The sequence below is a fragment of the Chroicocephalus ridibundus genome, chromosome 7 (genome assembly GCF_963924245.1).
Source record: "Chroicocephalus ridibundus chromosome 7, bChrRid1.1, whole genome shotgun sequence".
Classification (NCBI taxonomy): Eukaryota; Metazoa; Chordata; class Aves; order Charadriiformes; family Laridae; genus Chroicocephalus; species Chroicocephalus ridibundus.
The window spans coordinates 39,831,298-39,845,718 of record NC_086290.1 but is presented as its reverse complement, the minus strand read 5'-3'; the positions used below and the strand labels follow the sequence as shown (position 1 = coordinate 39,845,718).

The 14,421-nt window shown below is 45.3% G+C and overlaps 1 protein-coding gene across 37 annotated transcripts in view; it reads right to left on the bottom strand.

The window, feature by feature from the left end:
* Nucleotides 1-14,421, bottom strand: part of MAP2 (microtubule associated protein 2) — a 229,008-nt gene that overhangs the window by 4,488 nt on the left and 210,099 nt on the right. For 19 of the 37 annotated variants that reach the window (XM_063342104.1, XM_063342112.1, XM_063342114.1 and 16 more), the window contains 3 exons: nucleotides 2,643-2,735; nucleotides 1,038-1,119; nucleotides 403-515 (listed from right to left, as the gene is read on the bottom strand). In XM_063342104.1, coding sequence (XP_063198174.1) covers nucleotides 403-515; nucleotides 1,038-1,119; nucleotides 2,643-2,735 — 288 coding nt within the window. The remainder of the gene's footprint in view (nucleotides 1-402; nucleotides 516-1,037; nucleotides 1,120-2,642; nucleotides 2,736-14,421) is intronic. The other 18 variants (XM_063342119.1, XM_063342120.1, XM_063342121.1 and 15 more) reach the window with 1 other exon arrangement.

Genomic DNA, 14,421 nt, shown 5'->3' with positions numbered 1-14,421 from the left:
GTTTCTGAAATCTGTTTTTTCAAATGTTTCTGGAGCATTCTTACTTTCAAGTTGTCTTCCTCCTGTTTCACAAAGAAGTCCCGATTCTTGGGGATACTCATGCTAAACTTACTAGGTCACACTTACGCAGTACAATGGTCCCAAACAAGGTTTATCTTTAGGGGGAAAGCCAGTGCACAAACTACAGGGTGTTTTACTTTAAGATTCGCTCTCAGTTTAGATGTGGATGTGAGATTGGTCATTCCAAGTTCCAAAGGGAGCAAATGGCGCGTGAGTGTGCTCAAAGGGGAACAAAAAGATGTTTCCTATTTAATTCAGAGCCATCACTGAATTCACAGCTCTAATAATTTCACTGGGCCAGGCACACAGTGGTAGCCTTTTCTCTGACAGCTGTCCCCTTACCTTGACGTTACCACCGCCGGGTACATGGTGGGCATTTTCCAGTGAACCAACTTTAGCCTGAGCTTTTTCTTTGAAATCCAGTTTCACGCTCTCAATTTTCACACGCCCACCTCCTACACAGAAAAAGGAAATACAGATTAAGAGGCTGGAACGGCTCAGGAGAAAGTCTGACCTGATGCAGACGGGTGTGCTCACGCTACTTCCCTTTTAATTGAGATCTAATGGTTTTGAAGAAGTGCAAAATACCATGCTGCATGTTCAGTAAAATTTAAAATCTTCAACACATATTCAAACTCTAAGCATATGCTGCAGCCCTACTGATTTTCATGGGATTGAAGCACATACTTAAGTATTTTGTTGACTTCAGGCTGCATTTCAGTATCTTATCAAACTGACATTATGCCACAGCAGCATCCTTCTGCATTATTTCTTTATCGACTCTCTAAACTAGGCGGTCCTGTACCTTTATGTCTTTATATATTTAGTTAAGTAGAGTTAAGACTATTATTTTTATTACCAAAGTGTATTTACTTTCTCTTGGACTATACAAGAGAGTGGCACGATCCATCATTTCTCCTTCACATGACAGGACTAGGTCTTTGCTTTGCCCCACACCCCAGAAACCCCTACAATACCTGGCTTGTGGTGGATGTTCTTGAGCGAACCACACTTAGAAGTCACATGACTCAAGTCAATCTTCTTGGTTACGATTTGTACCTGTCAAAACCACACACACAAATTACAGGAATGAAAAGAAATAAACAACAAGCCAAGCCCCGCGGAGGAAGAGCCCAAGCCTCTACCAACCACTGGAAAAGCAGAGCTGGTTAGTAGAAAACACACCATGCCACAAAGGAGGAAACACCTGGATTAATACAGCAAGCTTCCTTCCCTCCTAGGGAAATGACAGAGCTGGGTTAAGCTTTACTAATAGCAAAATGAAGAGGAGGACAAAGCAGATCAGCTTGTGGGTTCTTCCTAAAATGTTTCTGAGCCTCCTCTGAGGGTGGATGCTCTGCAGCCCTGCATGCAGCAGGACCCATCCCGTTTGCTTCTGCTCTTGAATGTGCATCCTGGCAACCAGGAATATTTCAGAGACTGTTTTTATTTTTTTCTCTACCATCTGTTTCGTATTTTTCTGCATCTAAATATGGTGTGCATTTCAGCTCAATACACTATGGAGAGTCTGATGAATCTACAGACGCACCTGCTGCAGCTGTACCTGAGCTGGCTGGCGTGGAAGCAGCCGGCGCGGCGGTGCTCACCGATGGCAGTGGCATGGCCCTGCTCAGCCAGGCAGCAACACGGCCACCCCCCTCCTCCGGCTGCTCTGTGCCCCGCTGCCGGCCGCGCTGAGCCCGGCTCGGGAATAGCCACGGAGCGACACTCCTGCCTCGCTGCGCTCCCGACTCGCTCCCAGATGCAGCCCAAAATCACAGTACTGCGTTAGCAGGTCTTAGGAAGCTGCAGCCCCTCCAGGCCAGATGAGAGCTCCAGGGTGACTGCAATGCCACTGGTTTGCTCACATCACCAGCAGTGACTTAAGCCAGCACTGGTGGATGTACCGAGTCTGTTTGGATCAGACGTGCCCACGCCATCAGCTCTTCCATCTGAGGGGAGATCATTTCCATCAGAGGGGTCAGAGCCACCTTAAGCTATTCCAGCACGACTGCTAGAACTAAGGGGTGTCGGGTCAAACCCTGAGCAACCTCGGTTTGTTACACTGGAATAATGCCGTGGCATTAGCACTTAGCACGCTGGCTGATCAAACTCTCTCTCTGAGCTTTCTTTGTCCTTACACTTTATTTCTCTTCTTCTTCCTCTCAGGTTAGCTGAGGAAGGACTGATGCAGTGGAAGATGCCCAACTGTGAGGCTGGAGTCTCGCTGTGAGCTGGACTCTTTCTGGAACTTACTTTCTTGGGCCACTCCCATGAAAGGCACTGAACCATTTTTGCTCACACGGGACTTTCACTGTCAGCACCCTCGGGCGTTTAGAGATAACCCTTCTTTTCTCGTTTCCTTTTCCCATCCACTTTCTGGAAATACGTGCTCTGTGGAGAAGGATCAGGAGGCCACCGCTGCATACACAGGGCTCACACGACTACCAGACCAGACTCAGGCGTGAAACAGCAGCGAGAAGGGAAGTAGTGCTCAGAGGAAGGGAGACAGAGGGGTCTAGCTGTGCAAGGTGGGTCACCACAGTGGAGATGCCTGTTCACAGGGTGTCTGTGCTACTTACATTTCCTCCCCCTGCAGAATGTTTGATGTTATCTCTGGAACCACACCGGGACTGAATATCACTAAAATCGATCTTCTTGTTTAAAATCCTAACCTAAAAGGAATCGGAGGTGACTTACTATATACCATACACACACTCCACCGGGCTGCAGGACAAGGGAGACAGGGTAATTTTTCCTCCTGCTGTGACTCCTTTATCTGATTCTTATATTGAAATGCGAGAAAGTAAACCACACCAACCTCCATGCTTAGTGTGTTAACACAGCATATGTAAATGTACTATGCTGCTCTTTTTTCTGTCTCACAAAGCGGTGGTGAAATACAAAGGGGCAAGTTTTTACACCGGGAGATATGAGAGGTGGCTTTTCCCTGAAAAGCTCAAAGAACTCCTTGCTTTCCTGGACATAGTCCTTGCACAGCCTGTCCTCAGCTGTCGAGTGACGGCCAGTGTTTCTGCTAAACTGGCCACAAGGAGAAGATGGAAACCCTCATTCCCACAGCTCGGCACTCCAGCCTTTGATGCAGAAATCCCAGATCCAGCCAGCTCAAGCACAGGTTGAAATCCTGAGTTATTTTGCCCTTTCTCCTGCCGTGCAGCCATAACAGCAACTACATTCATACAACAGGCCTCACAGCATCCTGTGAAAGGGGACTGACAAAATTAATTAAACTGAAGTCAGAGCAATCTACTGCTCTCTCTCTTTACTATCTTTCAGTAAAAGGCCATGCAGAATACAACAGCATCTGGAAACATACAGCTGCAATCATTGCTTCTTGATTTCTGGTGCTGGCCACATAGTTGGTCACAACAACTTTCTGGTGCTAGCAGCACTGTGCTTCTCTCCTGGGCTCTTTGTTTCTGGCAGAACTTTCCCTTGATGGTGCCAGTCTCCCTTCCAGATGCCAGGAGCCTACAGTTTTTCTGTTACTGTAGCCACAGATGCACTGCAGGTATATGACAGTGCCTAGAGGTGAATTCTGCAAAGGGAAGGCCGAGTCGCCCCATGACTGACCCCCATCTTGAGCTCCGTGTCGAAGCAGTCCCTCCAGCTGGCAGAACTCAGGTGCCACCAATGACTGTCCTCGCAGGGAACGATGTGCTGCTGGATGGCTGTTACCAGTGGGCAGGAACAAGTGGGTGCCGGGCACACACCCGAGTGACACCGCTTCAAGACTTCGTTATGAGCAAGGGCAAGGGACTGTGCTCACTGGTGCTAATTAGGCTTTTCAGGTGTGTGAGAAGCCATTTCTGGTCAAGGCCGCACCTGCCTTCGTTGCACCAGGAGCTTTTACTTACTCAAAGAGTACCACCCATGCAGCTTATTCTTTCTCTGGGTTAAATATGAAGTCTTTATTCCGATGGATAAGAGAGGGGGAGAGATACACCAGGGTACCTTAGTGTGGCTTCTTACCACTCCGGGAACACAAAGCAGCTGCAAACCAGCTGAAGTGGTCACTGGGAGGAAGAAGAATCCTGTGCAGTTTCTGCTTCCTGGCTTCAGGTCCCCAAACTGCCCCAGGCTCCCCGATAAATCTGAGACAAATCATTCCCTCTGCACCTCACCTCTCCAAACTAGGAAAAGACTATTTGCTCCCTTGCAGGGATGTTGTATTGCGCAGCTCTTGGCTCCTGCAGTGGGGATAATGTCACATTTTAGATAACAACTTGAATCCTCTAGCTCTAAGCACCTGGAGTGCACTCTTGACTTAGGCCCAGTAAACTCCAAGAAGAAATTTTCAGGGGGCCACACTTTGCAGCTAATGTGAAGAATTTCTTCACAGCAAGCTGTTTCATGGGTTCCCCTCATTACATATAACATAAACACTCCATCACTCAAACCATTAGGATGTTAAGTGTTCTCTCGCTTTAATAGGTAAAGATCTGTGATGATGGCATGCTCAGCAATAAGGGTGATGGCAGCACCAGAAAACTCCACAACTGGTAGGTCACCTTCAGAAGGGCATCTCCAGTAGGCAAAACGACTTCTGTCCTTCTCTCCCCTATCTGCTTAATCCGTCCAAATAAACCAATGTACACTCAAACATGAAGGCAAATGCCTTTAGAGTTTTATGCTTCTGCTTTCTCTCACTACACTATTTGTTTCAAAATGTACCCCAGTACTATACAAGACAGGTGCCACATCAGTTACAGAAACACACGTCAGATGTGCAGTCAGATCTGGCTCCCAGACGGCTTCAGGCCAGACACAACTGGGCAGAACAGAAAGCCTTCCTAGCACTTTCTGCGTGCATCTCGCTCAGCAATGGATCACCGGCACCTCTTAGCAATGGCTGCAGGGATGCATCTGCTCTGAAAATGCTGACTTAGGGGTCATGACAAGACCTCAGCACTGTGGACTGGGGGCCTGTAGCTTAAAAATGGAGCCAAAGCAAGGTGAAAAGTTGAGAGGGTGCCTTTGATCAAGTGCCTAAGGGTTGATTTGCAGCCGGGAAGTCTGACAGTTTATGAGTCTCATGGCCCATGGACCTGGCGAGCAGATATGTAAAGGACCAATCATCTCAATTATCCTCTTAGTCTCACTGGGTGAAACGTGCCCCTGCGTAGAGGGGCCAGCAGGAGACCTATGTATCATTTATGTCCTATGCTAAGGACTGAAGTGAGTTGAATGATGTGGATGTATTCTGTGGGTCATCTGGCACAAGGAAGAACTGCACCAATCCATGTTTTTCCCGATGACCTGTTTCTCCCTATCCTGGAATATACCCTTGCACATATTTAAATCACGACTGCCTTCTATAACCGAGTGTTCCACAAGCTAACGGAGCCTTGTTTCCTACAGATTAAGGCTTTAAACTGATTAATCCCTCCATCCTGTATTCTTCAGCAAGCCCTATCCCCTCTTGCCAGCAATGTATCCCAAGTTTTCTCCCAGGTCTGCTAGACTGGGCAAATAGAAGCCAATACACAACTGGCCAGCTGTTTGTTGTCTCTGATTGTGCAGAAGGGGCCGAGTTATCACGGCCTTTCCCCCAACGAGACTGTTTTCCGAGTCTCTGTTTCGTATCCACTCAGCAACTATCACTCAAGGTGGAGGGACTGCCTGTGTTTCTAACCAGTGCTCCCTTGCCAGAGCTGGCTGAAATGGGCCAACAAGTTACAAATGAGTTGAGCAAGGCTGAGACTGCCAGCCAGACAGCATGACTGCACGAGCTTTGTTTCCTTTGAGAAATCAGACTTTAAACATCAGAGGGTGAGTACCAGAGAGGGACAGGAACTATTTAGGCTAAAGAGAAACTTTGGCTCATAAACAAAGAATGTAAACTGACTGTGAATTATTTTAAGCTGGAATCTAGAGGGAAATTTGAAACTATCAGAGCAGGGAATCTCTGGAACTGCCTGCCAAGGGAACAGAGCTATGACAAGAAAACGGTAAACTTCTGTGATGGCACTTGATGAAAGTGCCACAATGAAAGGAATTAGATGATGCAGCTGCCTATGACAGAGACAGCCGGAACACCATGACTCACCAGAAAGGTCTCTGTGTTCCTGAATGTGTATGTACATCTTGTGTGGGGGTGGAGGTGTGGTAGGAATGTATATATATGCACTTCAGTTGTGCTGCACGTTAAATGAAAGATCAAGCCTGCTCATGCTCTCATTCAGGAAAGAGAACATTTTAGTCTGTGGCAGAAACAGGACTGCTTTCTATTCACACTCACTAAACATCCCACGAGATAATGTCTTGACAGACTCCCTCATAACCCTTGCGCTGACCTGCCAGTCTGAAATGTGTGCGTTCTCTTCCGATGGGACATTGGTTTGCCCACGTTTGCTGGGCAGGGCCTGCAAGTTAGTATTTTGATCAGGACTAAGCTGAAGTTCCTCAGCATTTGTCATATCCACGTGAAGGAAACCATAGTGGAAAAATTAAGCCTTACAGGCAATACTGGGTTTGGTCCACAAAACCCACATTGGCCAAGGATAAAAATGGCTTGTGTCTGAAGCCCTGGAAGTCTTACAGACCTTACCCCCACCCTGTCCTCTGGTGACTCCTCAGCAGAGGTCCAGAAGTGAAGTGCAGGGCAGCCTGTGCCGACGTACGCACAGTGCCACCTCACTGGCTCACACGGCTTGTAGGTAGTCCCCAGCAGGAATCAGGCACTGTGCTCCAATACTTTCTGTGCTCTTTGAACGCTATCTGTCAAAGCATCGAGAGATGAACAACAAACCAGCCTCTGATTAGAAGAGAATGTACACGTTTATGGGTAGCCTGCTGGGAAACCAAGTGTTGAAGGTATTTTTCTCAGAGTTCATTTAGATGAGGCGCACATTGATCCGCACTCAGCAGGGAAAACTCTAAAACTCCCTTCCTACATACCGTGGCCCAACTGGCAATCTAAACACGAAGGGGCTGTGGTCCGAGGGCAGCACCTACACTAGATGAGAGGAGATGGTTTGGGTCACACTGACTAACATCAGGAGACGTGACAGGCTGGCAATACCCGTGAATCTCCCAGTTAGATATATGTCTCCCTATGACTGTTCACAGAAAGTGAATTTGGATTTCAGAGTCTCCACATCCAACAGTCTCCAGGCTGAGGATCTGGAGCAGACTCTCCTCTGTCAGTACTGCACCACTGTAATTAAGATTAGCAAAAATTTGTAGAAAGACTGAGTGGAAGGCAAAGACACACAAGAGAGAATTTAGTCCAGTTGTGCCTCACTGCTGAAGAAAACATCCATGATTGAAAAGTGCTTATGAAAGAGAAAGAATTATGTTCCATTGCTGCCCAGAATCATTTAGTTCAGCTGCTTTTCACAACAAGAGGGATAGCCCCTAACTTACCAGCATCTGGGCAGAGAATCCATAAACAGCTTCCCTCCTGCGGCTTACTACTCTGGTACACATCAAAACAAAGATACTCAAAGAACAAAAATTGTGATGCTGATAAAATTACAGGCTCTGTATATATTTTCCAAGAAGCTGATGATTATGTTCTCCCTGCTTTGCAATTATGGCCTCTGAGAAGCTCTACCACAAACACTGTGCCATAAGCATTTAAAAATACTCTTGGCTCCACTTGCCTTTTGAACATGCTGTGGGGCTGCGACATTAGGAAAAGCTCCCAGACCCTTAACAACTTATCAAAGAGGGCAGGTTCTTACCACACCATCACAGTGATTTGACACAGCTGCATGCCAGGAACTAGATATTATTTGAAAGTTTGGTCTCCTAGTTAGCACAGAGATTGAGTGAGACAAGAGCTGGTCCAGCATAGGACGCAAGGTTAATGTTAAAACCTGGTTAGAATCAAGAGGCAGCTCTCAGTGCTTCCAAATCTATATGCCACCAAGGACAGATGATACTACAGTTCTCATGCTCCTGGCAGAGGCTACAGGTAGATGAAAAGGAGGGGGAAGGGTATTTATTTGATCTAGCAAAGCCCTTGAAGAGAAAGACTGTGCCTCAGACTTTCCACATCTGCAAACAGAGCTTGTGCTCATGTCCAGCCTTTGCACTACTGAAATCACTGGATACACACACCAGCAAAGCTGCCGGCCTACAAGCCTGTGAGATTCAAAATAAAAAGCTGTGCTGGAACATAGGCGAAATAACGTACCATCCTCATCTTGCTCTTAGCTCAGGGTGAACAAGATAGGTCCATTTCTGACTTTTAAAAACGTACCCAGAGACAGACACTGAGCATGTAATATTACAGCCTGAACAGCTAAACTGTGGAACAATTACCAACAACTGAAAACAGGTACTTTCAGTGGAAAGCATCAGTAAAATAGGTGTCTTGCAATCAGCCATGACTTTAACACTTGCCTAGGGACAATGATGGCTGATTTACAAGCTTCTTTCTACCTATTTGCAAATAACTATCCATCTGACCAATAAGGTTGCCACGCTGAACTAGGCATGTCCCTACCAATAAAGGGAGAAGGGCCTACAGAGGAACACTGAGAGGTTTTGCATAATTGTGCTGGGAAGTACAAAGTCAAACGACCACTTTCCCTGCCAAAGAGTTTACAGTCAAGAGACAGCAGCTGGATTTAACAGACAGCTCAAGGAAGTGCAAGATCCACATGAGAGGAACTGTAACACGTGTTCTGCAATCATGCTCCTTGCTAAATCTGGGGAGCTGATCAAAAGAATAGTAAAACAAGCTGAAGGAGATTCAGGCACATCAAATAAAAAAGATCCTAGGGGCTCAATTAGTCCAGTTTAATCACAGGATTCTTGTTTTAGTACTCCCTTAAACAAAACCCCAACCAAACAGATTTTGCTAAACTACAGAGTTTGATACTTAAATTTTAGAGGCAACTGTCCCTACTCATGGGAAGAGTACTAACAGCTTCAAATACCAAGTGTCGAGCATCAAGTATCACAGTTTGCAAATCAGTTCCCTTATCTTTAAGAAGGGATGAGTTTTGAGTCACTGTGTCTGGATTTTCTTTACTCCAGTATAATGGAGAAAATGAGGTTGTTCTGTTCAAGTTCAAAAAAATACTGTGTTTATCTCTTCATGCAAGCTGGCTTTTCCGAAGATCAGCAGGTGTGTATCCCATAGCATCTCTTTTTATTGTTCAAATCCAAATTTCCAAGACAAAAATGGAGGTTTTTATCCTTTCCTTTCCTGTCCTTTCCCATGTAGCAAAATAAACTCTTTTTCTCATCTTCCTATGCACAACAGAACACCATTATATGACTAAACAGCTCTGGTCCAGATTATGTATTGCCTGAACATTTTTCCCAAAAGAACAACCTTCCCCATTTTATTGCCAAAATGCAGACTAGTTAGAGCTCAGCTGAAAATGCCTCCTCTGCTGAACTTGTTGCTGGGATGACTCAGATTTTCACAGCAATTTATGTCCTGGTAATTTCAATCTACTCTAGAAAAAATCCCAGCTTCTCCCCTTGCTATTAACAACAGTACGGTACATCACGGATGGGATTTGTCTGCTGTAATATTAGCCGGCTAAGAGTTGGAACTGGTCGCTTAAGCTGCCACTATAGTCGCTGGAAAGACGCTGAATCCTCCAGACAGTGATACCTTCAACTCTAGCCAGACAGATCGAACACACCGACTGTCAGAAATCAGGGCGCTGCTGCTAACTGCCTGCAAAAGAGGGAGAAGCATCAACTCGCGGCTACTGTAGTCAGTGGAAGCTTTGCTACTGGCAAGAGCCCCATCAGAAAGCTTGTGACCTTCCTGATGGTGGCTCACAGTTTGTCCTCAATGAGCACGATGCACATTTTACAGACGGTTGAGGCACAGCAGTGACGTTACTCTGTCCCAGCCACACAGAAAGTGAATGTCAAATCTGGAAAAAAACGTCCCAATTCCCTGCACATTTCTACCAACCAAACACTCTTCCTCAAAGACACTTTCTGAAACTTGCTAGAGCCTGGCAACGATTGCTTCATTTTTCTAAAATACGAGTCAGGAAGAAGGATCTTGCTTTTTATCCAGAATAATTCAAGGCTTAACTGTACAGACTGTACTCGGGCAAGCCTTCTATTAAATGAGTGCAGACTGAACACAGGAGCTGCAAGATGTTATTTCTGTACAATCTGCAATGATCAGTCAAAATTCTAAATTTCAAAAATTTAAAAATTACGGTTTTGAGCTGTGTCAGAGTTTTGAAATTGTGCCTGAAAGTCCTCATTTCTCTTTGCATTTGTAGATCTGCAATTAACAAAGAATGAATTAATTTCTAATTTTCAGTCCCAAATAAATCCCTTCAAACATCCCGTAAATCCACAAAACCGGGAATGTGTAAAGGAAACACAAGCAGACTGCAGAGATGAATTTATCTTACAGTTACGAACTGTTGACTTGGTAAATGCACAGACTTATTCCAGTGAATGCTGCTAACAGTGTGGAAACAGTTGCCTTCCAGTCTCTCGTTAGCCAAGTACTTTAACAACAGCCAGGTTACAGCAGTCCACTCTGAACAGCTGCCTCCTGTGGCTCTGGTTTGGGAAAGCACCAAAGCCTGAACACTGCAGCTCATTTACGTTCATCGCTGTCCTGAGCAGGGACGTTCTCAAGGTGTTGTCTCACTTATGCTGCAGATCACCATGGATTGGAGAAAAAGCTCATGATGTGCCAGAAGGAGACAGGAGACACGATGGGACCCAGTAACAACTCAGTCTGCCGGTTTTGCTAAGCCTGTATTCTCCACTACCTTTTAGGACGCTTTTCATCAACCAGTGCAACAATAGCATATAATCTAGATCTTCAGATTAATTTTTGGGCTGTCATCAGTGCTTGTAACACGGTGCAAAGATATGTGAAATAGGAGGAAGAGGAGCTACAAGATGCCGTCTCAAGGGGAACTCGCTGAACGCCCTTTTAAGCTGCAGTTCTGCCAGGAGGCGCTCAGCTCTTGGTGGGACACCAGACCTGTCCGTCTCTGCACTGACTTTGCATCCTGGCAGACTGTAGCTGAAGCAGGGGACACTTCAGGAGCCTGCAGCTCTGGGTCATAAATGGTGATGATGGGGGCGTTGGGTGGGGGTGTGCTGTGGTGGAATCTCTCCTGCCATCCAAACTGATTTTGAACCTAACAAAAAACTGTGCAAAGACAACACCAGACACCCATCCAAGCCTCCTCCTCTGCCCAGTTCTGAGATGTCTTATCCTTCCCTGTGCCAGTCTCTTTTATCATTTAATGCAGAAGCCTATTCTTCTTGACAGCATTTTTGTGGTTTCTGGACAGGTTCTACTGAATAGTTGTGTCAACAATTTAGCTAGACTTTCTGACCCATGACTAAATGCACTTTGTTTTCTGCAGTTTAGGGAAGATGAAGTTCTCTCAATCTTCCTAAAAACCTTCAGGGAACACTTCATTCTTCAAAATGGCTTAGGTATTTCATTTTTCTGTATGTCATCTTACTTCTTACAAGGTGCCTGGCTGTTACTAGAGTTAGTGATATTTTAAATCTTGTGCACGCCATTCTAGTCGGTACAGCTCCGTTCACTTTGATGAAGCTATGCTGATTCACATCCACTCAAGTTCTTGCCCATGGCTGAGTTCTGATGTATATGTTTTAAGATTAAAAGGTATCTATGTTGGCATTATCTTTGGTTGCTGGCCTATGATGCTTTATAAATACTCTGCCTGGTCAGTAATGAAAAAATTCAACTGGTGCACTTTTGTACTCCAATATGGTACAAACCACATCCATGGGCAGAATTTCAAGAAGAAAAAAAATATCCAAACAGAAAAGAAAAAAACCGTTCTTGGCATCTGAAACAGATTTCCAAGCCCTTCCCCCAGTTCCTCCATGCTTCCCTTGGGCTGTCTGAGAAATAACAGATGCAAATGGGTTACTTTTGAGAGCACAGCATTTCCTCCACAGCTGATGCGGTGCGAAAATCCATCTGAAGCCCAGCAGACATACCCATGAGCAAGTCGCCTCTGAGCTTTGCCAAGAACGATACATTTCACCATATTCTACTATAAAGAGAAAACCAGACAACCACGTACTGGCTGCATCACAGAGCAGAGAAGCCCTCATTTCTCCAGACTGCAGAATACCAATGAAATGCATGCTCATTCCTAGTAGACGCTTAAGGCAGTGCAAAGTTAGCTTGCTTCTTCCCCTAGAAGCATGCTCTTGTTTTTTAAATCTTTTTTCCCCTGCCAGGTGGAGCGATTTCTCTCCTTTTCTTTGTTTCTGTGGCTGGCAAGTCAGGGATGAAGTAAAATCGGGCTGCTGTCTGATGAGTTTTTGATGAAATTGAAGGCTGAAGCACTGCATTTCTTGATTTATTTAGCATTCAGACATCCCCTGCTTCTTCATTTCTCAACCTCAACCTCTGGCAGTTTCGGAATGCGGCTGCTTTCTCTAGGACAGCTGTAAGCTAAGAAAAGACCTCGGTGCTAGGTTCAGATACGCCTCTGGTAAAAGGATAGTCTGTCTCCAAATGACACTTTTGGGCTGCATATCTGTATTCCTTTAGTGATTTGCATGTCATGTTTATGTAGTTAACTTGCCCAGATATATGCTGGCTTTTTGTCTGCTTGTTTTTCCTGTCGTTATTGCTATCAGCACTTCCAGTTCAGGTTATAAAACTTGAGCAGCTTTCTGTTTGTTTCATGTATCATCACTAAAAACAGATAGCGTATAGCAGCTCATTTCAGCCAGCGCAATATCTGCCACTAGACATTAACTAAGTGAGCAGACACAAGGAAATGAAATTAGCTTTCATGTGTTCCTCTTGCAGACTCTATAAAATTCAACTGCCAAAACTGGAAAAGAATTAATCCTAAACCCTCTTGTCTAGACCGAGCAACTATGGCATAAAGGAGACAAAAAGGAAAAACTCAGCGAGTCTCTCTTTGCCCAACCCACAGCTCGGTGGCCACGTAACACTGGGAATTAAGAAAAGCTTTAGCTTCAGTGACATATGTCCACCCAGCAGGTTTCCCCTGTTATCCCTGAAAGAGTGAAACGCCAACCTCTGTGCCACTACCCAGCAAAGACTCTGCAGAACTGCTAAGGAAAGGTAGCTGTCTAGGCATGGTGTTTACAAAGAAACGCAGTTCGCTGTGGCCCCCTGGTCTCGCAGGGCTGCTGCAGTCCACCGAGAGTAACAGGGAGGAGGAGGTGGCGAACATGGTGCTGGTTTCAAGCCCCATGCCCAGCAGCTGGGCTCGTTATGGGGAACGCCAGTCCAGATGCAGAGTCTGAACCTGTGTTCTGAGCCTCCTGCAGCCCCTGCGCACCCTGACCATCTGCCACGCAGTATGTCAAACGGGAGCTGAACTCCCATACAAAATAATTACCCTGACAATTGTCAAAATAAAGGCAGAAGAACCTTTGCTGCAGCATTATCTTCTTGACTTTATCTGAGTAACTGGCTCCTGTCCAAGTCCTGGAAAGCTCTGAATGTGTTAATTTACCATGAAAACAGGATGAACGCCCAAGAGATACCTCACTGTTTAATACATGAACCTGTGGGGTTTTTTTTTCTCTGGAAGACCTGCAGCAGGCATAGGGTTGCAATGTTAAGCTTTGATCCAATTTATTATTTTTTTCCTGAGACAGCATTACGCAAACCTCACTGTTCTGTATATTCCACTCTGTATTCCAAAACTCATATACATATATACATATGTATGTATGTATGTATATAAAAGTATCTAATCTGGAAACACTATGCAACCCAGCTTCCTGGGAAGTCTTCTTTTCAGGACAGTTGAATGGGGGACCGTGTTATTTAGCCCGATGTCCTGTCCCTGCAGGTAGTTGAGAAGTGAACCTTTTACAAAGCGCTCACGCTGCCACACTGCTGTAACTCAGCAATCTCAGCGAAGTAAAAGGGAGCTGGGGGCACTACGTGTTTTCGTCACGGGGTTGTGTCCAGAATCAATATGGTGTCCCTGCCCAAGGCAGGAGGGTTGGAACTAGATGATCTTTAAGGTCCCTTCTGACCCGAACCATTCTATGATTCTATGAATACGAAACGCAAAGGTACTTTTTACAAAAAATAAATCAACACAGTTGGTTACACCCACAAGACAGAGTTGCCCATATTTTTAGCATAAATGTTGGTAAGTTATATTCTTTTTCCTCATTCAGCCTCTTTGTCTCTAAATAAAATAGGATTTCTTTCAGGTTATAAATGGCTTTATAAATTTTTAAACATTAATAAAATGGAGCGCTTCATCCTGTAAGCTAGAACAACAGTTTTTCCAACTGAAAAGACAAACAAATTGCTTGGACATAATTTTGGCTTTTAATGTCGTCTGTGTTACCATTTCTGCATTGCCCAAAAATGAGAGAAGACTGTTCCAGCTC